Source organism: Pogona vitticeps, chromosome 2, assembly GCF_051106095.1.
Source record: "Pogona vitticeps strain Pit_001003342236 chromosome 2, PviZW2.1, whole genome shotgun sequence".
NCBI classification, from domain to species: domain Eukaryota; kingdom Metazoa; phylum Chordata; class Lepidosauria; order Squamata; family Agamidae; genus Pogona; species Pogona vitticeps.
In genome coordinates this window covers 125,125,339-125,148,501 of record NC_135784.1, presented here as the reverse complement: position 1 = coordinate 125,148,501, position 23,163 = coordinate 125,125,339, and the positions used below count along the sequence as shown (strand labels likewise).

At 39.9% G+C, this 23,163-nt stretch overlaps 1 protein-coding gene across 2 annotated transcripts in view; it reads right to left on the bottom strand.

The window, feature by feature from the left end:
* The window catches only part of FOXK2 (forkhead box K2), a 55,061-nt gene that overhangs the window by 9,334 nt on the left and 22,564 nt on the right, over positions 1 to 23,163 (bottom strand). The window contains exons 1-8 of one of the 2 annotated variants that reach the window (XM_072990374.2): positions 21,598 to 22,361; positions 20,432 to 20,626; positions 15,060 to 15,207; positions 13,445 to 13,591; positions 11,355 to 11,548; positions 9,166 to 9,341; positions 2,579 to 2,875; positions 1,894 to 2,103 (exon numbers count right to left, since the gene is read on the bottom strand). In XM_072990374.2, the coding sequence (XP_072846475.2) occupies positions 1,894 to 2,103; positions 2,579 to 2,875; positions 9,166 to 9,341; positions 11,355 to 11,548; positions 13,445 to 13,591; positions 15,060 to 15,207; positions 20,432 to 20,626; positions 21,598 to 21,728 (1,498 nt within the window). In that variant the 5' untranslated portion in view covers positions 21,729 to 22,361. Of the gene's footprint in view, positions 1 to 1,893; positions 2,104 to 2,578; positions 2,876 to 9,165; positions 9,342 to 11,354; positions 11,549 to 13,444; positions 13,592 to 15,059; positions 15,208 to 20,431; positions 20,627 to 21,597; positions 22,362 to 23,163 lie in introns of those variants that run through there. The other variant, XM_020796339.3, reaches the window with a different exon arrangement.

Here is a 23,163-nt window from a genome sequence, read left to right as displayed (position 1 = left end):
TAGATTAAGGGATTTCTCCCAGAGAAATGAGCGGAGACATTGGAGTCAAATCTTGAGGGTCGGTTTGGTGAGTTTTTCACACTCCAGGCAGGAATAGGTTCGGTGTTGCTCCCCAAGGCAGAAAAAACAGCAGTTGTGGCCGTCTGAAAGTGAGATCTTGTTCATGCACAATACAGTACACATCACTTAAATGATCCTGGGGGGCCATAAAAAGAGCAGGACGATAAGGAAGGGGGAAAATGGGGGGGGGGGAGACGAAAGTAAAAAGAAAGTAACAAAAACCACGGGGAGAAAATTTAGAACCGAAAAGAACTCATGGGGAAACATCAAACAAATGAGGTGAATAAGCCTTAGAAGGCACGAAGAAAAATTAGCGATCATGATCAAAAGTTGCTCTAGTCATCAAGATAGGTCTGACCTAAGGAAACTGAGGGGACTTCAGGCAGGCGAAGCATGCACTCCATGGGGGAATGTTCCACTAATCACATGTCTTTAAGCTTCTGAGAGGTTCTGTGCATGCGCAGAAGAACCCATTTGTGTGCTTTCACAAAGAGACCACAAAGAAGAAAGGGAACTTTTAATGAATGACAAGTTTGTGGTTCATGATGTCATCAGCTTGTATAGACGTAACTTTACACAAGAGGCTTTTTGAAACAAGTGCCTAGCAAGTGAAAAGTTGTATCATAGGATCCATTGGTCTTATTAGTGGGGAACTAGGCTTTCTCCCACAAAATAGCTTAGAGCTACCAAAATATTCACTTGCCTTTATGGTAAAGTAGCACCTGCAGTTTTCAATAATATAGCTACTAACCCATACAAAGATTCCAGTCCAAAGATTTTGCTTCCACAACTGTAGCATTCTCCCTCCAAAGGCTTAAATACCTTGAAGCAAACACTGAAGGTAGAAAACTGTCACAGAAGACTCAGGAGAGAACTCAACTTAATAGAGAAAAACAGTGCAATCATGTGGCTGCACAAGGGACATACAAGTCAAATAAATAAATAAATAAATAGATAGATAGATAGATAGATAGATAGATAGACAGACAGACGGACGGACGGACGGACGGACGGACGGACGGACGGACGGACGGACGGACGGACGGACGGACGGACGGACGGACGGACGGACAGACAGACAGACAAATAAATAAATAAATAAATAAAAAACTACAGAGCCTTCTAGATTATAGGCCCCTAATGTACTGCAAATTATGACATAGAAGGACAGGAGACCAAATAGGCATGCAGTGATCACATGAAAAGAAAGGAGGGCCAGAACTTTTTAGAAGGTCTCATTTGCAACCTGTGCAGGCAGAAGGATGATTACGGGAGAGATTACACAAGGGACAGCTGTTCAAGTTTCTTATCATCTCAATGTAGCCTTGTCAAGGGGGAGAGGGAGAGGGCACAAGCTCAAGGCTTGCTGAGGCTTACTTTGATGCTAATGAAAACCCTACTCTTCTAGATCTGAGACTAACAATGAGATTCAAAAATTAGATTTGGCACCCCCAAGGGATTGAGCACAGTCAGCCTGCTATTTTACATCTTCCCCAGTTTTTAAAGATATGCATCACTTTAATTTCAAAAGAAGTTTGCTATGCGGCATGGAGAGTCATTAGTCCAAAACACATAAGCAAAACACTCTTGGACAAGGATAATCAGTTACATGGGTCACTAGGTCCCAGTTCCAAGTCAAAATGTAACAGCAAAATAATTTCTTGTAATGTTTAAGGAACTTGCTATACCAAATCAGCCTTTATCTTTTGGAAAGTGAAAGTCTTAAGAAAGAATCTGCAGCAATTTAGACAAACAAAGCATAGACACTGCTCTAGTCAAAAACAAGAACAAGTGAAAAATTGTAACAGTAAAAATATCACTGCAAATACCTACCAGTGCTGGCCTGACCTTGAATTGCTGTGGTGATGGGTACTATGTGTGTTCCATTCTGAGTTACAGTTTTTATTGGTAGCTGGTGTTGACCTAGAGGTGTTTGTTGCACAAGAGTAACCGTCTGCAAGGGGGCACTCTGAGATGTCTGAATGATCCGACTAGCAGCTCCTATAGTTGTATGGCTAACTGCAGGTATAGGCTCTACTTTAACTGGAGAAAAAAGGACATGGCAATCAACATTTAAAATAAACTAGAGCATTTAATATAAAATAAATGACAACACATTATTCATTATTATCAACTATAATGTTACAATTACTAGAAGTACCAAATTTAAAATTCCTTTAAAAAAGCAAAAAAAGCAAAGTGTGCTGCTTATATACCGCCCCACAGTGCTCCAAGCACTCTCTGGGCGGTTTCCAAGTTAATTATGGAGGCTACACACTGCCCTCCCCCAGCAAGCTGGGTACTCATTTTACCGACCTCGGAAGGATAGAAGGCTGAGTCAACCTTGATTGAACCCCAGGTCGTGAGCACAGTTTTGGCTGCAGTACAGCAGTTTAACCACTGTGCCACGAGGCTCTTAAAAAACAGCATAAAAGAAAAATATTTGCTACTTGTAATTAATGAAGAGAAAAAATATTTGGATTCCATTATTTCTAGACAGAATGATCAAAACTCTCACCTTTCATTTCACTATGGTCTCCATTCTCTTGAGGTTCTCCTTTAGGCTGGGCCACCACCGCTGCCTGCGTGACTACTGCTTGTCCAGCTACAGTGTAAGTATTTGCTGGTGCTAATCCAGTCACATTTGTGACAGACACAGCTGGAATCTGATGAACAACATGAACTGTCTGTACTACAGGCTGTTGGGACGCTGATGTTGTTACAGGAGTTGCAACAGTGTACGTGACAGGTTTCATAGTTTGGGGTAGCTGCCTCTGTACAGTAATTAAAACAGGCTGGCTTGATAAGGGCGATCCTGTAGCAGGAAAAATACAAAGAAAGCAGTTACATCCTTCTGCTACATAATTATGAAAAATTGCTTCCTGAAATTAAAGGAGTAAAAGGATGAGACTATCTTCCTTCCCTTCAGAAATTTCTGCAGTATCTTAAACATTATTTCAGTTGGGTTATCAATTCTTACTGCTCTATCTCCAGCAGACACATCAGGTAAAACTCACTGCCTTATAACAAGCATTACATGACAGCTATTGATCTGAACAGCCACAATCTAACGAATTTGCTCAACCACACATAAAATATAAGTATTGAAGGGCAGCAGTTCATTGATACAGCACATAGTTTGCATGCAGAAGGTCCCATAGTCGATCTCCAGGGAAGGCCAACGATTATGTATCTCACTGCTGCTAGCCCCCAAGTCCCATAAACTCTAGCCAGTAAAGGCAACAATAACATCTGGAGGACAGAAGTTCCCCATTTCTGCTTTTTAAAAAGGGTGGACAACTTAAAGCCCTCTAGATGTTGTTGCCATACAACTCCCTTTAGACCTAGCCGGCATAGCCAAAGGTGAGGTAATCATAGGATGTACAGTTCAACAACATCTGGAAGATCACAAATTACCCACCCCTTCCTTAAAGTCAAGTTAATTGATTATGGCATAAACTTTTGGGTACTACAGCTCTTTTCATCAGAAAATAAAATGTCATCTGGAGTTGTAAGTGTATATGAGTGTGTGGAGAGAGAGAGAGAGAGACAGAGAGAGAGAGAGAGAGAATTATCCTAACAAGCAAATCCATGTTCCCTTTATCATCAGTAACATCCCTGTACTTTACTTTTGACATAACAGTTCCCTCTGACCTTACTCCTAACAATTCCATCCATCTTGACCCAGTATATAATTAAGCCCCATTCAAGCATCTTGCACGTGTGTGAAGTGAACACGTGATGAGAGAAGCATGCTAGCCCCGCACTTCTCATAGCTTCCAGAAGGCAAAAGAGACAAATGTGAGAAGGGGGAGGCTGCTGTACCCATGTAGGTTATAGATATAGCAGGCTCCCATTCTTCAGGGTGTCCCTTCACATGTTGAAAGCAATAACAGAGGGAATGGGGCTAGCATATTCCCCTCCTCAAGTATGTGCTTCTCATGTTCAGTAGGACTCCCCAAGGAGGTTACCATCCATAATCAAACCTCAGACAGATTTCAAAGAGAAACAGCTGGAAGAGCCTACATCAGGAAGTTCATATCTCTGGGCTTAAACGTACTGGGGATTCTGCCTCCTCCTCACTACTAGTAGTAGTAGTAGTCGTCATCGTCGTAACAGTAGTAGCAGTAGTTTTATCTATACGCAGCATTTCTCCCAACAAGGGACCCAAAGCGGCTCACATTAAATACACACAGTTTAAAAACAAAATAAGTTAAATATTAAAAGATAAAATAAACAATATATTATTTAAAATACAATTAAAAGATTAAAACATGACAACATTAAAAGATTAAAATTATCTGCTACGATGGGGTTCAGGGATTCAGTTATAATTGTTAAAGCCTGCCTAAAGAGATGGGTCTTTAGCTTTTAAAATACTAGAGTGGGTGGTTTACAACTGTGACAGAAACCCTGTCCAATAGGCTTGGTAACAAGGAAGCAAGGTGACTGGCTGAGCGGCACATGTGGCAAGGCTATACTGAAGCTCGAAGGAGGAGGGGGTGGGAGGGCTGAAGAAAGAGAAGATGAGAAGGAAAGTGTAATGGAAGAAAGAAGGTGTATATTGTTGGGCTATTGGGTTGTAACTGATGAGTGGATCTGCAGAGACAAGATTCTTTCACTCCCCACAGTAGGTGGAACAATGCATCTCAGAAGAGTATTTCTGACTGCAAAGCCAACACCATATTCCCTGGTCTCATTCAATGGTTTTCCCTGCCAGAAGAATTAGTGCATATGCACCAGCACTGTCATCCACTATAGAAGTGAAAGACAAATTCTATGACGATCTGGCAGCTACTATCAAAAAAGTCCCTGAAAAAGAGGCACTGTTCATTCTTGGAGACTTTAATGCTAGAGTTGGTGCTGATCACAATTCTTGGCCCACTTGTCTAGGCCGTTTCGGCATTGGAAAGATGAACGAAAATGGCCAACACTTGCTGGAGTTTTGCTGTTATTATGGTCTTTGTGTCAGCAACACATTCTTTAATACGAAGCTTCAACACAGAGTTTCCTGGAGGCATCCAATATCCAAGCATTGGCATCAGCTCGATCTAATCCTCACTAGACATTCTAGCCTTCCTAGTATTACAATCACATGCAGTTACCAGAGTGCTGATTACGATACCGATCACTCCCTGGTGTGTAGCAGAGTAAAACTGTGAACAAAGAGATTGTATCACATGAAAAAGGAAGGAAGACCACGTATTGACATCAGCAAGACTTGCCATCAAAGAAAAGTGAAGGAATTTGCCCAACCACTTGAGGAAACCCTTCCAGGTCCGGCTAATATAAATGCACCTGAATGATGGGAACATTTCAAGAACGCTGTGTATAACACTGCCTTGTCCACCTTTGCCAAGAAGACCAGAAAGATGGCTGACTGGTTCGAAGCCCACTCGGAGGAGCTAATGCCAGCCATCGAGAATAAGAGAAGAGCTCTAGCAGCATACAAAGCCTGTCCTAGTGAGTACAACTTGCAGGCTCTTCGAGCTGCTCGTAGCCAAGTCCAACAGGCTGCCAGGAGATGCTCCAATGATTATTGGCTTCAGCTCTGCTCTCAGATAGCAGCGGACACAGGTAACATCAAAGGAATGTATGACAGTATCAAGCAGGCCTTAGGTCCATTACAGAAGAAATCTGCTCCCTTGAAGTCTGCTACAGGTGTGATCATCCAGGACCGAGCACAGCAGATGGAACGCTGGGTGCAGCACTGCTCTGAGCTATATTCCAGAGATAATGTAGTAACTGAAGAAGCATTAAATAACATTGAGTGCCTGCCTGTCTTGGAAGAGCTGGACAGCGAACCAACTTTAGCAGAAATAAACGCGGCCTTGAATTCCCTCGCCTCCGGCAAGGCACCTGGAAGGGACAACATCCCTGTTGAAGTGCTGAAATGCTGTGAGGAGATCATCACCACTGAACTGTATGAAGTCTTTTGTCTCTGCTGGAGGGAAGGTGGAGTACCACATGAAATGAAGGATGCAAACATCGTCACATTGTACAAGAACAAAGGAGGCAGGGGCGACTGCAATAACTACCGTGGCATCTCTCTTCTTAGCATCGTAGGGAAGCTGGTTGCCCGTGTTGTGCTGAAGAGGCTCCAGGTGCTTGCAGACAGAGTCTATCCAGAATCACAGTATGGATTTCAAGCTAATAGATCCACCACTGACATGGTATTCTCCCTCCGATAGTTGCAGGAGAAATGCAGGGAACAACAACAGCCACTCTTAGTAGCCTTCATAGATCTTACAAAAGCATTTGACTTGGCTAGCAGGGATGGCCTTTTCAAAATACTTCCCAAGATTGGATGTCCACCTTGTCTCCTTAAAATCATCAGGTCCTTCCATGATGGAATGAAAGGCACTGTAGTTTTTGACGGCTCAACATCAGATCCCTTTAACATCCGAAGCGGAGTGAAACAGGGCTGTGTCCTCGCACCAACCCTTTTTGGGATCTTTTTTGCTGTCATGCTGAAGCATTCATTTGGAACTGCAACAGAAAGTGTCTATCTCTGGACTAGATCAGACGGAAAGCTCTTTAATCTCTCTAGATTGAGAGCAAAGACCAAAGATCTGAAGGCCTTAGGAATAGACCTCAACAGATGGGAAACTCTGACATCTGAGCGTTCAGCCTGGAGGGAGGCGTTGCATCACGGCCTCTCCCAATTTGAAGAGACCCTTGTCCAGCAGGCCAAGGCAAAGAGGAAGTCACAAAAGCAGCAAAATCAGGGAGCTGGACAGGGAATAGATTGGATTTGTCTTCAGTGTGGAAAGGATTGTCACTCTCGGATTGACCTCCTCAGCCACACTAGACACTGTTCCAAGTCCTCCATACAGGGCATGATACCATACTCTTTCGAGACTGAAGGATGCCTACAGGGCTGTAACTGAAGCAGAACTGAAGCTTTGATCTGTTTCCCAAATTGTTGTTACTTTGTAATAAAGAAAATGTCATTTTTCATTCTTTAACCACTGGGTCTGTTGTAGCTAATGGCTAGAGACGGGGGGTATTTGTATACGAATATCCCCTCACAGGTGCAGATAATGAGGGTCAGCCCCCTGGGGCCAGACTGACCACTCACAATTCTGCCGCTGCCGTGAGCTCCGTGGAGCCTTTCGATCTCTCCATTGCTCGCGATGGATTAGCCATTCTGCGACCTGGCAGAGAGGCTCATCATCTTGCCTTCTGCCAGAACTGGCTAATCCATTGCGAGCAACGGAGCAATAGGAAGGCTGGTTGGTTATCTGCACCTGTGTGTGTGGGGGGGATATTCGTATAAGAATACCCCCATCTTTATTAATGGCTAGTCAAACTTTTTAATGGAAAACTATTTTAGAAAGTGACAAGCCTAAGTTGGGACTGGTCACAACAACATAACTATGCAAGGAACACTTTGCTCACCTAGCTAGCTGGGTACTCATTTTACCAACCTTGGAAGGATGGAAAGCTGTGTCAGCCTTAAGTCAGCTACCTGAACTCGTAGGGACCGAACTCACTATCACATATATTCATCAGCTCATCTACAGAGATGTATCTATGTCACTATTATGTACAGCACAGTATTAATAATACTGCTATCGTGTTCTGCTTTTCTTTTCATTCTGTTCTGATCCCAATACCAAAATAACTGGCACCTGAAGTAATTAATTCATCTATGCAGGTTTGTCTGTGCATAGCATAAACCATTTTTCAAACTGTGGAACAAACAACCACTTCTGCCTAAATGTACATTCTCTAGTACTCAGATAACATTGATTTGATCCTAACTGACTTGTGGAATGCCTCTCTTGCCTAGACACTTATGCCAGCCAATACACTTACACATTATGACTAGTACTGATAATGAAATTGTCATTTTCTCTATCCTGTTCCATTCTGTCACACCATCATCACAAAACCCAAAGTACATTTAAGCCTGTTACGTCAATATTTATTTATTTATTTGTTTTTTGTTTATTTGTTTATTTATTTAACTTATATGCCGCCCACACTACCCAAAGGTCTCTGGGCGGCTTTGTATTGTACTCCATGCATCTGAAGAAGTGAGCTACACCCACAAACATTCGTGCCAAATACAATGTTACTCTTCAGCCACAAGATTCTTTGTTGTTACAGGATCCAAATGTATATACTGTAGTTGTACATTCACATACAGGTGACTCTTTAAAATTTAGCACTTGATTGTTTTTATTCTAACAGTCTAGCACACCTTATCCCTGTAGTTATTACACTAGGAAACTCCCATCTGTGGATGCGAAAAATTATGAATTAACAAATGCGATACATAGCATGGTCTCAGGCTCTCTCAAAGGCCCAGTTCTAGGAAATACATCATTGAAATATTTATATAGCAAATAGAGATGGGCACTTATCATGGCTCAATGGTTCAGAGTGGTTCGCCAGACTACTATGCCCAGAGGTATTATACAGGTGTCCCAGATTCTGCACTCTTCCCCCTCCTATGGGCACCTCTCATCAGAAACAGCACCATGGGCTTCCCTGCCCTGCCTCCTCCTCTGAGTGAGCACCAGAGGAGACAGGGCTCGAAATCCAGGGTGCCCACACAACACCTGTGGGCCCAATCCAGCAAACTGCACTGAACAGCCAAACCACAGCAACTGCACGTCTCCAATAGCAAACTTTATACATAGTATGATCTTTGGTGCCATCTAGTGGCCAGTGCTAGTAAGTACATTGTGGAAATACTTATTTCTACATTTTTTCTTTTAATATTTTCAAACCGGAAATAAGTGAAACCATGATGATGATGATTGGTTAAGAATCACTTGTCATGGCTTCAATAGCTGACTGTGGGTTCTTTTCACGGCCTCAGTGATTCTTGTCTCCAATTATTACTCATTGCATGTGAGGGTCTGGTGCTATCTAGAGTAGCATGGTAACTGTAGTCTCAGACTGGGATTTGGGAGGTCACATTCCAATCCTAGCTGACATATGACACTATTTTTTAACCTTGGATCAGTTCATCCTATATTCTTCAATTATAAGCAAACCCTACTATACATTCTTCATCATTCTGGTACAGTTCTAATACAATTCCACCTGTTACTGTTAAGAACATCCACCAACCAACCCCAAAAATCTCACCTGGGGCACTCTGTGCAAATCGTGCTTCTTGTATTACTGCTAATTTTGGCTGGATAGTGCTCGGCTCAGGCTCCACTGGTACAGGAGACCCTTCTCTTGACAGACTCTCTGGAGTTTGTACCCCACTTGAGTGAGCAGACAACACTCCAGAATGATTAGGAGAAGCTGGGGCACTTCTGCAAATAAAGAACAAAAGCAGCCAGCTTCAGACTGAGAGTTAAATAATGGCAGAATGTGTTCTCTGCCTCTTCTTCTCAAAAGACAACTGAATGCATACACTTTCCTGAAGGAGGAGTTCTGCAAGCCATTTAAGTAGTATTACACAATCCTCAATACGTACAGAGTGTATACCGGTTGCAGAGACAGTTCAAATGCAGACTAGACTGTTGCTCTGGAACTGAGTCAGGCAAAGTGCAGCCCTACAGCTGTTGTTAGACTTCAAGTCCCATCAGCCTTAATCATCCTTGGTGATGGTCAACAATACTGAGAGCTGCAGTTCAACACCATCTGGAAGGCTGAATTTTACCAATCCCACCAGATGCACACAGAACTAAGACATTGCTTGGATCATCTGATTCTGTTTCAAATCATTACTTCTCCAGTAAAGTAACACTTTGATCTAGTAGTACCTACCCTGTTTCCCCAAAAATAAGACCTAACCTGAAAATAAGCCCTAGTATACTTTTTCAGGATGCTTACAATATAAGACCTACCCCCAAAATAAGCCCCAGTTAAGTGAAACCTCACCCTCCACCATTGTGCAGCATCATGCAGCAACCAGAAGATGATATGACTGTAAAATAAAACATCCCCTGAAAATAAGCCCTAATGCATTTTTGGGTGCAAAAATTAATATAAGACCCTGTCTTATTTTCGGGTAAACACGGTAAGCATGCATCTACAAGGCATGCAAGCATTTCAAACTCCTCAAATGGCAAACATTATTGGAAGTGATAATCTGGAGCACAGAAACAGCAACTGAGACAAAAGTGTAAAAAAAATCAAACAGAATTTTTTCTACTCCCAAATATTTTTCCCCTTCCTTATAATAATAGACAGCTATTAACTAGGTCCAGGAAATACAAGGAGAATACACATCTCTATAAGGCTCAAGTTGGGGCAAGCCAACAGTAACAAATTTTTTAACCCCAATGAAGACCATGTTGAGTAGTGTGCTTGTTCACTACTGTATAATAACAAGCAGGGAGGAATGCTAAATATTCCCACTTTACCCTGCCTTTCTCCTTAATAGGACCACCTTGGAAGTTTCTACAGCAATAATCCAAACCAACATCACTTATGGCAATACAATACAGTGGTGCCCCACATAGCGACGATAATCCATGCCGAAAAAATTGTCGCTATCCGGATTCGTCGCTATGTGGGGAAAAAAATCCATAGGAACGCATTAAAACACGTTTAATGTGTTCCTATGGGGAAAAAACTCACTGCTATGCGGAAATCCTCCATCCGGCCGCCATTTTCGCTGCCCGGTAAGCGAGGAAAGGATGCGAAAACACTGTGAGCGGCCTTTTTTTCCCGGCGGCCATTTTGGAACCGCCAATCAGCTGTTTTTAAAACATCGCTATGCAAAAATTGGTAAGCGAAATGCTTACCGATCATTGCAAAGCGATTTTTGGCCATCTAAAATAGCACAATGCAATCACTTTTGCAATAGCAAAAACCTCATCGCTATGCGGATTCATCGTTAAACAGGGCGCTCGTTAAGCGAGGCACCACTGTACCTATACTCTGGTGTTCCGAGACATAGACAAACATACCCCTCCACAGCTTCTGCTTGGAGGCATAAAAGAAATGCAGTGTGCTGCACTTCCAAGCAATGTCACTAAAGCTGCTACCAACTTTAGGGGAGAAATTAGGCCCAATTATGGCAATTTATTTATTGTATTTTTATACCATTCCATACAGAAACAACACAATTCTGAGCATGCAGCAAAGGCCATGAACCCGCAAGAATAAACTTTAATGGCTTTAGTTTAATCTAATGACACTCAACATCCCTCCTCTATGTGGAAAAACTATTTGCAAATGCTTTTCCAAACGTTACTTTAGCAATACCTCAGGCAATACTGTCTTCCCCTGAAAAGGAGTATGATTATCCTATGATGAGCAGAACTTAAGGTGAAGCCTCTGAAAGTGCTTTGAAGACCCCAACTTTGATTCCTTACCTAGAAGACAGAGGTCCCAGTGGGGTTCTAAAGCAAGGTACTCCCCTCGGCCGCCTTTTTCTAAAAGCCTGCTCTATCAATTTGCTTTCAGAGGCAGGATCTATCCTCCAGAAGGAGCCTTTGCCTGGTTCTTCCTGGGAACGTGGTACTTTGATGAAATAACGATTCAGAGACAGATTGTGGCGTATTGAATTCTATGGGATATAAAAGATATATAGATAGATAGATATCATCCACCTTTTAGCTGAAATGCAGCCAAGTGTAAAGGTCTCTACTCCTTGTGAAAACAGTCTCCAGACACCAAAAGTTTATTTGGCAACCATCAGCATTTTATTATAACAATGAGTGGTTAATTTATACAAAATCTGACATAGTGTACACTAAGTTCTTAGATGTTATATCATAGCACAAAAAATTAAATTTAAACTGCTTCAATATTTTATTATACAAAATGGTACATAAAAACTACAGTTTTTTAGGGAACAGACTTCTGCCATTTTGAACTCAACTACCACTTCAATTTTTGTCTCAAGAACTTCAAATTCAATTTTGTACACTTATCTTAAAAAGGTAAAGGTAAAGGTTCCCCTTGACAATTTTTGTCCAGTTGTGTTTGACTCTAGGGGGCAGTGCTCATCCCCGTTTCCAAGCCATAGAGCCAGCGTTTGTCCGAAGACAATCTTCCGTGGTCACATGGCCAGTGCGACTTAGACACGGAACGCTGTTACCTTCCCACTGAGGTGGTCCCTATTTATCTACTTGCACTTATCTTAAGATACATTAAAGTGTCATTCATCTTTCCTGGTGTTCTCAATTTTCCTTAAAACCCTCCAAAATTAGCTTCCTCTTCACCAATACACCTTTGCCCATCTATGCCTTCGAAGTCCCCATAGTCTTGCCCTACTTTATATTTCAAGTTCTCATTTAATGCTTAATGTCTGGCACAGATACTGCAATGCTTACAGTTCCTCCAGAACCAGAAATGATGATATTTTCTTTATTGGATGATATTTTCTTTATTAGAAAACCCTGAAGATATACCGGCAACTACACTGTCAACAAAACATTAAGATGAACATTGTACTAAGACATTCTCCACAAAATGTCAATGTTTTACATTCATCCATGGATCGTCTATCTACTATTTTCAGCTTTTGACTCACTTTTCCATCCTCTCTACATCATTTCAATGCACACTAGAAAATCTCATGTTCAACAACATTCTGAGACTTTGGTGACATCCAATTGTGCCCATCTGCCAATGGAATGACTCTTGCTAGTGGAGTAAACTCTTCCTCCCATCAACCCCTCATGCCTTCCTTAGCTTTGTTATGAAGCTTTGGGGCCTCTCTGAAACTGATTCTGGGGCACACAGGGGGAGTTGGAGGAGGGGGAAAAATCCATGTTCCCCTGCATGAGCAGAAGTCCATTCATGCACTAATGGATACACTCTTAAACACAACTGGCCAATGTCTGTGCCATGTCAATATTACAGGTGTAGTGGAATGCCAAGTTGTACAAGTGATTCTGCAACAGGAACTTCAAACTGGCAATCCCTATCAAGCACATGTTTCGAGGTCTGTTCAGCACTGCAGCTAGGCTTGCTCACACAATGCGCAACTGCTTGCACAACCTTCTATACACAGAAAAGCTACTTGAACAATTATGTTTAGGATATCACCCTTCCAGAATAGCTGAGAGAGTGCAAATACTTGCACACAGGAACTGTGTGAATGTAATGAACCTAACAGGATTTTGGCCATTTAAATTAGAGTCCAGGCAATCTGGAGGTTTCAGGCAGTAAAATTTGGAGACAATAGTACAGAAGGCTTAATTCCTGCTTCTCTAGTGTAGACTGGTCCTGTAGTAGTTTTTGGGACGTTTAACATATTAGTCTACTAGATGTCTAGGGATGTATTGTTTCTAGACTTTTTTATTTTTCGGTAGCTCTTCTATTCCTAAATCGAGGACATTTTTACAGCTAAGAAATAAACAAAACTAAAATTCAAACACTGTGTGGGTGATAAAGCTCACTGTAAACCATGCCTTATTCTACTGATTTTATTTTAAACAATATTAGTTATATTTACCTGCCAGCCCTTGTCTGCTGTCCTGTAGTAAGGATAGTTTTTAGTTATGTGCGTATAAATTCCATTTAGTGTAAGCTGCTTATCAGGTGCCATTGTAATTGCTTGTACTATAAGTTGTGCATAGGAATAAGGTGGCTTTGAGTCATCCTATAAAAAGAATATTTCCATAACAAAAACAGTTTAGCCTCTTCAACAGCATTAAAAGCATCACGTCAATTTCTTTATTATAAAACACAAGAAAGAAAACATTCTATCAGGAAACATTATACTCTGCATTGAACAGTTTTCCTTTTTGAAACCAATTTGTATTAGTATTGACATTTTCAACATTACATCATAACTACTGTATGTTGAAAACCCACGTGTGCATGTGCACCCACACAGTGTTCAGTAGCAAGAAGAACTTATGAAATGGTAGGTAACTAAAACAGAAAGATCTAACAAATTAAATGAAGGGTCTACATTTAAGAAATGAGTATTTTGGCTAAAATATTACTGTAGGAAAACACATTGTAAGAGCAATAACACAAGTGGTCTTCCCCTCTGGTTTTCCATCCATCTTCGGCCATGCACATAACAGTTTACTCAGTGAGTAGATACAGGGGAGCACAATAGATGGTCAGCTGAGGAGACAAAATTGCTCGTGCAACTGGTTTTACACAACTGCATGCTTCACCCAAATAGGTACACCTTCCAGAGCATGATATAACAAAGTACAACCATATAACTTACTAAAATCCTGTTGTTCAGTATACAGTAGAAAGCTGCAACTAAAGTAGGCTTCCAGAATCAGTGGGGATTTGGTAAGTCCTCCATAGGTTTTGATGATTTAAATGGGCCTACTCTAGTTGCAGCTTACTACACTAACCAACACAATTCAGGCCAATATTTAGTAGATGAAATCTTGTTTGCTCAACATCTTTTTTTTCTTCAAAAGTTAAACACTCCCTGTGTTCTGTCCTGTGACTCCCACACCTCCCATGTAACATTTTTCATCATTTGGAAGTCCTGGGAGCCACATGATGTAACCAGGCATTTAATTACTGAAAATCACCTCCACCAAGATGACATCCCTGGCAGCTGTGATTTTCACAAATTAAAGACTTCCTCTTCACATCCTGCATCTCCCTCAGCTTCCAAATGATTAGAGTGGTTATATGGGAGTGACAGGAGTGGTGGGACAGAAGAGATTTTAATTTCCAAAAAAATTGCCCTGCTGATAATGTCATCAGCCTTCCACAAGATTTCTGTGCAAACAGGATTTCAGCCAGTAGAGTAAAACAACTTAATTATTAGTTGATAATGTAATAAACAAGGATGGTAAGCAATAAGAGGGAAAGGCTTTCTGTTTCTCTTGCTGCTTATAAATTTAATTGTCATGATAAACAAAAATGGTTGACTTCTCCAATAGACATTCTTTTCTAAACATTCCACTATCTCAAAGTCTCAGCATAAACTCAGAAATGCTATAGAAGAACAAGTCAGTATGTATGTCTTAATACTGTTTTCATTTTTTAAACAAAATACATACGCTTTTTCCAACCAATACATTTCCATTAGTTTAATGCTAGACCCAGGAATCAATTTTACTATATGAATGCTAATCAAAACTCACCTTTGGGCTATCTCCACCAGATGCTTCCTTGTCATTTTCTGACTGTGAATTATCAGCCATTAGATGCAGGTCAGATGGCATTACACGACCCATTTTGTACCCTGAAGAACCTGCCCCACGAGGACTAGACGGGCAGGAATTTGCAGCACTGTAAAACAGACAGAGGAACCACCTGTTACATTACACTGTATATCACCATCTTTTCGTATAGCAAACAGACCTAGTAAAAAAGTGACTGTAAAGAACATTCCATAATTCCCACGATAACTCTTATTTAAAAACTGCACATTAACAGCTGCTTTAAAATCCTCAAATCTTTCTCCTCAAATACAAAATTAGCAGCTATTTTACAGATTTAAAGTTTCTCTAAGTTAAGATGCACATTATAGGGAACCGTCCCTTTGAAGTCTCACTTAAAAAACAGCATGTGCTACTCTATCTCCAGAGATGGATAGGTCAGCTTTAATCCAGCACGTAGCAGAAATAGGCATCTCAAAAAGGAGAATTAGACAGGAAGCTATTTATTACAATATATGGAGTAAAAACACCCTGACAGTCTCAAAACAGGTCAGAGGAAAAGAGACCATTCTGACAAAGCAGGTTTTTCTTTTACGAAGAGCGGGCACATCTGGACAGCAGAACAAACTGGCAGTGAGTCACAGCCATATACACTGGGACCAGCTAAACAAACTACAAATGTCCAGCTATCATTTCTTTATCACAATATGCAAGCCTACCATGTGCGGGCACACTGGCTTGTCTTTCCTCTTGGCATGATTCTACAGTAAACCATGCACTATTATTTCTGGCTATTTTTTCCTCTCATTCCACTTTTGTCTGGCTACAACACTCAGCATCAACACTAAACAGAAAAGACAATAAAATAAAAACTTATTTTTTGTTTATGTGTTTGTTTGAAAATATATTCTAATTATCTTATTAGTAAGATACAATAATAAACATATTTAAGGAAAATGGGCAGAGATATACTGTGTATGTGTGTGTGTGCGCGCACACACACACAGAATATTTCATCCACATTTCAGCCAGCAGATTTAAAGGAAAAACGTTGCAACATGCATATATAACTTGTACCTAAAACCTACAGATGTCAAATTTCCAATGCAAAACATTAGGTCATCTGAGAAAAATAACAGAGAAATTGAAGAAATCATGTTATTACCAGAAAACCATAAGGCAATTTGACTGTGATGTTTGAAGGAAATAGTGTCAGAAACTGATTAAGAATTATCACTAATTTTTCAACTGCAGAAAAATTCTGCACTGTTGAATGCAGAGACTTGCTGCCTCTTCAATTTTAGAATGGTAAATAATTTGCTCACTGCAAATAACACAACACACTGAGGAATTGACTGCTTATGAAAAGGTGTATTTCACATTTTGAAACAATATGTTTCAACATATTAAAGACCTGCAACTTACATTAACATTTAATATCTACTACTAAATGAAAAAGAATTTTGGCCTTGCCTCCTCCTCCTCAAGAAGATTCTTAAATATAGTATTGTATGGGCTATATAATCTATGTAATTTTAAATTTGGTTCTTCAGACTCAAAAAAATAAAAATAATTTCTGAATTAAAGGTTCTGAATTAAAGAATCTAATCCCTCCCAACTTGTTCCTATGAATGGAGATACGGCAGCATTTTTAAAATACTTGAAAGGCTGTCATACAGAGGAGGAGGATCTGTTCTCAATCATCCTTGAGTGCAGAACACAACAATGAGCTCAAGTTACAGGAAGCCAGATTTCAGTTGAATATCAGGAATAACATTCTTCCATTACAATGGAAACAACTACCTCGAGAGATGGTGAGTGCTCCAACACTGGAGTCATTCAAGAGAAATTAAACAACCACCTGGCAGATATCTTTTGATTTGTATTCCTGCCTTGAGCAGGACCCGATGACCTTATAGGCCCCTTCCAAGTCCATGATTCTATAATTCCATGATTCATAAGGTAGCATGCACAAACATCACTTATTCCATAAGAATGATGGTTACGATCACAATCACTTACCTTGGGATATGTTGTTTTATGTTTGTTCAGATATGAAAGGATAACTTTTGAATTTGAATGAAAGAACATTTTGATACCAAGAAACACCATTACAGTGTTTATGTGTTCTACAAACTATGTGTCTATATAAACAAATAAAAACTGTGTGTGGAAGTATACATAGGAATCATACAAACTAGTTGCAAATTTTAACTTTTTTCACCTTCCTACAACACAGTGGCATTTTAAGGGGAATGTCAACCTTCAGAAACTGATTTTTCAGGGGTTATGAGAGGCTACAATACAAACGAGAAGCCAAAAAGGCTCAGTATTCTACCAGAAATTATATACAAATGGCCCTTTGGCACCCACCCTGTCTCTATTTCCCAACTGTTTTCGCAACGGTATCTGCTACTGCTTTTTATGCTGTAAAAAAAGCACTGCAAAGGAGCTACAGTATCAAAAGCATAACACAGGGAAGAGTAATATAATTACATAAAAAACCAATGAAAGTTATTTATTAATATTTTAAATATTGAGGGGCCAAATGCCAGTTTTCTGGCCCTCCCCCGTACTACCCGCTGGGAGTTATACCAGCCTTGAAAAAGAAAATTACAAAAATTCAATGCCAAATGCCACTTGAAATCCACTTAAAGCTTTTGTTTTAGAGTTTTTTGCTTTGTGAAGAAAACAGAATGCCCTGCATCAAATTTTATTGCAAAACTACCTCCTCCAAAGCTTTCCAAGAATGGAAAATTTGTTTTTTTAATAAAACTCTTGAAATGGAGGAATCCAGGGACCATAAAAACTGCTTTTGAAGCGACAAGTGTCCCCCTGGTTGTATTCTGCCCACTCCAACAACAAACTTTCTTTACTGAATATACCTTAGCACAATTTATTTTTAAGAGTCTTAGCTCAACAGCTGAATGTACTTTATTTTAATTCAGTTTGTTTAGTAGCAGAACTGGAGCATAATTATTATTGGCAACATATATTCCTAAAGTGTTTTGAAAATGCCGTCCTAAATGTTTCTATGTGTTTGTGTGAATATAAAAAGTATTTAACGAATCCAGAAAACTCACATTGGCATGTGGATCCTCTCCTTACCCCCAAAACTGTTGATCCCTGACAAATGTTCAAAGAGAATGCTCAAATAGCGAAGGTCTTGCAAGTCTTCACTTTTGAGTCCCAGTACACCACCTGACTCCCCATCCCATTCCACTGCCTTAGAGTTCCACAGAAAACTTACCTCAGGAAGGAAGGAAGCAGAGGAAGTAAGACTGTACTAGTTCTCAGAATAGAGTATTTTCAAATCAGAGACTGAGCTGGGACTAAAACCCAGCCAGTTTCTATCAGTAGAAGACACTGCATGCACCGGGGCACTAGGGAGCCCCTCCTCCTAGAGATGGCCCATTGTTCGTGTACTTATTACCTTCTATCTCTTTCCAGATATAAAAACTGGAGAGGGGATGGAAGATGGAACTCATGCAAGGGAAAGGAGCAGTAATGGAGATGATTCACAGACTGTTGTGAACTGTATGATTTGCCTGCAGGCTACAAATGTAATTGATCGCTGTGGTCTTCCTCATAAGTAACTAATCAAAGAGTTTTCATTTATGAAGACATCTCGTTAACTGACCGTTACATCTGGAATTTAAATGCCTAATCAATACACATACCATTCCCCAGATGATGCTTACCACTTTTAAAGGTACTCTGTCAGAATCAGAGTATTAACACCTGTATTAAACTATCATAATTTGTTCACCACTCACAGCAAGATACAAGCATGATTCACAAATATCACAAGTGCCATTAAGACTTGTCTAACCTTTTCTAGCACTAGAAACATACTGATAGTATTTAAAACTTTTATGAAGCTCCTAATCTTTCTATAACAGCAATCAAGATTCTGAGATGCCATTTATTTGCTTTCCACTCACAGTATTATTTTTATGAGTCCATGTTAAAAGTGGTCTAATTATTAAAATACAAGTCTTGGGGGAAACTTCTGGATTCAGTCCATAAAACCTTATGTTAGATAAAATCTGTTAAGAGCCTCTTGGGGCAGTGGTTAAACTGCCATACCGCAACCAAAACTGTGCTCATGACCCAGAGTTCAATCCCAGGTAGCCAGCTCAAAGTTCACTCACCCTTCTATCCTTCTGAGATTGGTAAAATTAGTACCCAGCTAGCTAGGGGGCAATGTGTAGCCTGCATAATAAATTTGCAGATCACCCAGGGAGTGCTTTAAGTGCTATGCAGCGGTATGTAAGCAGCACAGTTTGCTGTGTTTTGTTGTTTTGAACTTGCTACAAGACCCTTAGTTGTTTCTTCTGCAGCAGGCTAACACAGCCATCTCCACAGAAACATATGCAAAGGATTGCACAGAACAAACACAGAAAACAACAAATCCTACAACTGACACTATTCTTAAATTCTTTTGATATCTATGTTTTCTTTTAAAAGTTTTACACAGGGATGAACATACATTGTACTTAATATATTGCATAGTATGGAAATTAATACCAAATCACTTTATTTACTCGTAGTATAACATTCAGTCAATACCACAGTGATTTTCTTTCTCTTTTCCTTTCTTTCATTCTCCGTCTTTATATAGAGAGAGTCAATGAGGTTTGTAATCTTAGTAATTCTCCAGTTCTTAGCTAAATATACCCTAACTGTGCAAATTACTACTTTGCCACCCTTTGAAGACAACTAAAAGTTTCATTTCTGTTTTTAAAACAATTATACAGTATTTGATGGCCTTCATTAATACAACAAAAAACATGTATCAGAATAAATAGGAGTGCTGTGATCAATCAGTAACTATTACATGAACACTCACTCAAATAACAAAAATAAGAATCTGAGTTAAAACTTGATGAACCTCTTTTCTCAGTTTACCAACCCACTGCCCCCAACATTTCCTCAGCAACAGAAGTGAGCCTGTCTGGGAGAAAAATACATGTAATCATGTGAAACTTCAGGTTCTGCATATCTGTCCTGTTCTTCAAATTGGAATTCACCGTATTCACACTTTATGAATTCACCATATTCACACTTCATGAATTCACCTTAATTGGGTTAAGTCACACTGAATGAAATAACTTTCACTACTTTGGAAAAGAGACTCTCAGTTCTGGCTCAGCATCAAGTGACCACCGTTATTTGAAGTTTAAAATTAGAACATCATCAACCATAGAATAAGCAAAAGTGCAATTTATTCCCACACTGAGCTAAGTTTCTAGCTTTATTTCACATGTGACAATTTCAGATGATATTTGGCTTAATGCAAAGTTCTGCAGTCATATTTAAATTCTGCACACAGTATCACAAAGTCTAAGTACCTGATGGTTCCTGTGGGAGATGGGAGAGGGCTGATTAGGTGAGCCATGTTGTCTGGAATGTTGATTGTTAGAGGAGAGATCTGGGGTTGTACGGGTTTCACTGGGGACTGCGGGGACTCCTGTTTTTCTCTCTTTTCATTGGATAAAGCTGTAAATGTTATCTTGATGTTTGTGCTGGGAAACCTGAATGTACATCTGAAAAATAAAAGCAAAAGGTACTTAATAACCAGAACAGCATAAAATCTGCATAATGTTTCAACATGTGTTCTCCCTAAACAACTGTAAAACTATATTTTGCATATTATTTCTAAATTCCTGCCAAAATAACAAAAGAAGCACATTATTCTTTGCAGTAATAACATAGAGCCAAAGAGCAAGATGTGGCATATAATCAAAACAGGACCATGGATTCCTGAAGAGATTGTATGAACCAATTATCAGTCCTGTCTACATTTGTCCTATTTATAAATCAGAAGCAACATGTTAAGCAAGTATCCAGGTTAATAGGCCACAAAACTTTCCATCTAAAGTTCAAGAATTTCAGTTCCAGTTTAAATAGTTATCCAGATTTTGTGTGTCTGGAGAAAGTTTCAAAATACTGTATGAGTAAAACGCAAACAGCTTGTTCAAATTCAGATAGTTGGCCACCTTGTACAACTGGGGTGGCTCCAGCAGCAGTAAGTATCCAAAAAATGAACGCCCAAGAAAAACAAATGAGAACAGCTGTACAGAATGAAAAAAAAAATCTTTATTTCAAATATATTCTGAAATCTACTCTTTCACTGATATGCTTTTTATAAACACCAGACCAGCAACCAGTGACCATCCATATTAAAAAATACAGGCATTCATACATACAGTATCAGTGTGCTTACTTGAATTACTTCCAAAAAATTCTTTCCAATACATATTGCAAAAGGCAACATGCAGAAAAAGGTAACCAATCCCATAGGAAGTCAGAACATCATACCTACAGGGAAAAGTTATAACACAGGAGTGTAGCTAAAGTGTGGGCATAAGAGGTTTGGAAACAAACCATGTATATATATATATATAAAGAAAATGCTTTTTTCCTCTTATAGTAGTAGAACTCTGAATCACTCACGAAACTGAATACATTCAACAAAGCCCAAAGGAATTCCTTCCTCACACAATGTACAACTAACCTGCAGAATCTGTTGCCATAGAATTCACTGATGGCCACGGCCTCAACTGGTGTTAAAGGCAGGTGAGAAAAGTTTATGGTGGTTAGGTCTATCAATAGGTCCCAAGCATGGCAGTTAAATGGAATCTTCATAGGCACTATACCAGACAAGTGGAACTGAAAAAAAGGAGATCTGAGAGCTTTTCATGCTTAGCTTGTGAGCTTCCCAGAGGGATCTAACTAGCAGCCACTGCTAGAGCTCAGCAGGGCAGTACTTATGTAGATGGAAAACAAAACACCTACTAGGTCCTCCCTAACAGCACAAAATTCATCCCCACACTGTTGTGGTACAATATGTACTTCTGCAAGTATGCCATCCCACAATTTTAGCTGACATCATTTTCTCTCCAGGGCAGCAGAAAGAGTCTCAAGCCAACAGCTACTAATACCAGCTTTACCCCACTCTGGGAAACATATTCCGCTCACTAGTACAAATCTCACCACTCTCTGTAGCAATAAACAATGTACAATTAAAAACCTTAAGGCTAACATTAAAAAGGAGTCCTGAAGAAACCAAATACATCACAGCCTTGCTGATGAAAAGGAACAGTGAAAAAAAATCTTCCTGCTGGCAGCAGTTACTGTAGAAACCAAGCTCTTCATCGTTTTTTTCTCCAAGCGGAAGACACAAAGGAGTGGGAAAGCAGGGATCGATGGGAAGCAGCTTATAAAGCTGCTTGTCACATCAGCTGCAGGAAAACCAGACACTAATTCATTAAAACTACCCGTGTAATGCTTCTGGAATTTGAGGCTCCATCGTCTATGAGTACAAAAAAGAGACTCCGCCTATGGAAACACTGTGCTTTTAAGTAGTTGGCATCTCTCAGAAGAAAGGCTAAATACAGACCGGTTGTGCGGTCTTTAAATTTCATCTTCAACCTTAAGAACATAAATTAATTTAATTCATCCAAAACACATATATTTACACTCGATACAGATTTACAAATGGCTATTTCAGCATCTCATGCAACTTACGTCACTTCAATGTAATACAACAGCTTCTCCCAAATCAAGCTTATTTTCCCCTTTTCATTTTTTGATTATTTCCTCATGATAGTTTAATTCGTACTATATGCAAGACATATAGAATTCTATCTTTTTCCAAAAACTGTAAGACTCTGAGTTTCCAGGTAAGCAGTCCAACAACAAAAAGCTGTACTAATCTACCGAGATACTTCAGCAACTTTTCTTTTTTTACAGGTAGCTTAGCTTGTAGCAACATTTAGGTCACGCAGCACCAATCACTGGAGTACATTTCCAGCAGACAACTGCAAGTTTCCAATGAATAACTTAATGACAATTTTATTCTCAGCAACCATGTCCTAGTAATACCAGAAAAAGGACAGCTGGCCCAATTTTTTAGAAACATGATTGAAGCAAGTAACCTGGATGAATTAGTATGTCCATCTGGAAGCAAAGCTCAGCTTGCATTACGCAGATCAAGTGGTCAGGTTCACCGAAGCGTTTGGTGAGTATTTAGAAGCTTCAATGGTGCAAGTGATGCATGTGTATTAAGAACAACAGTAGA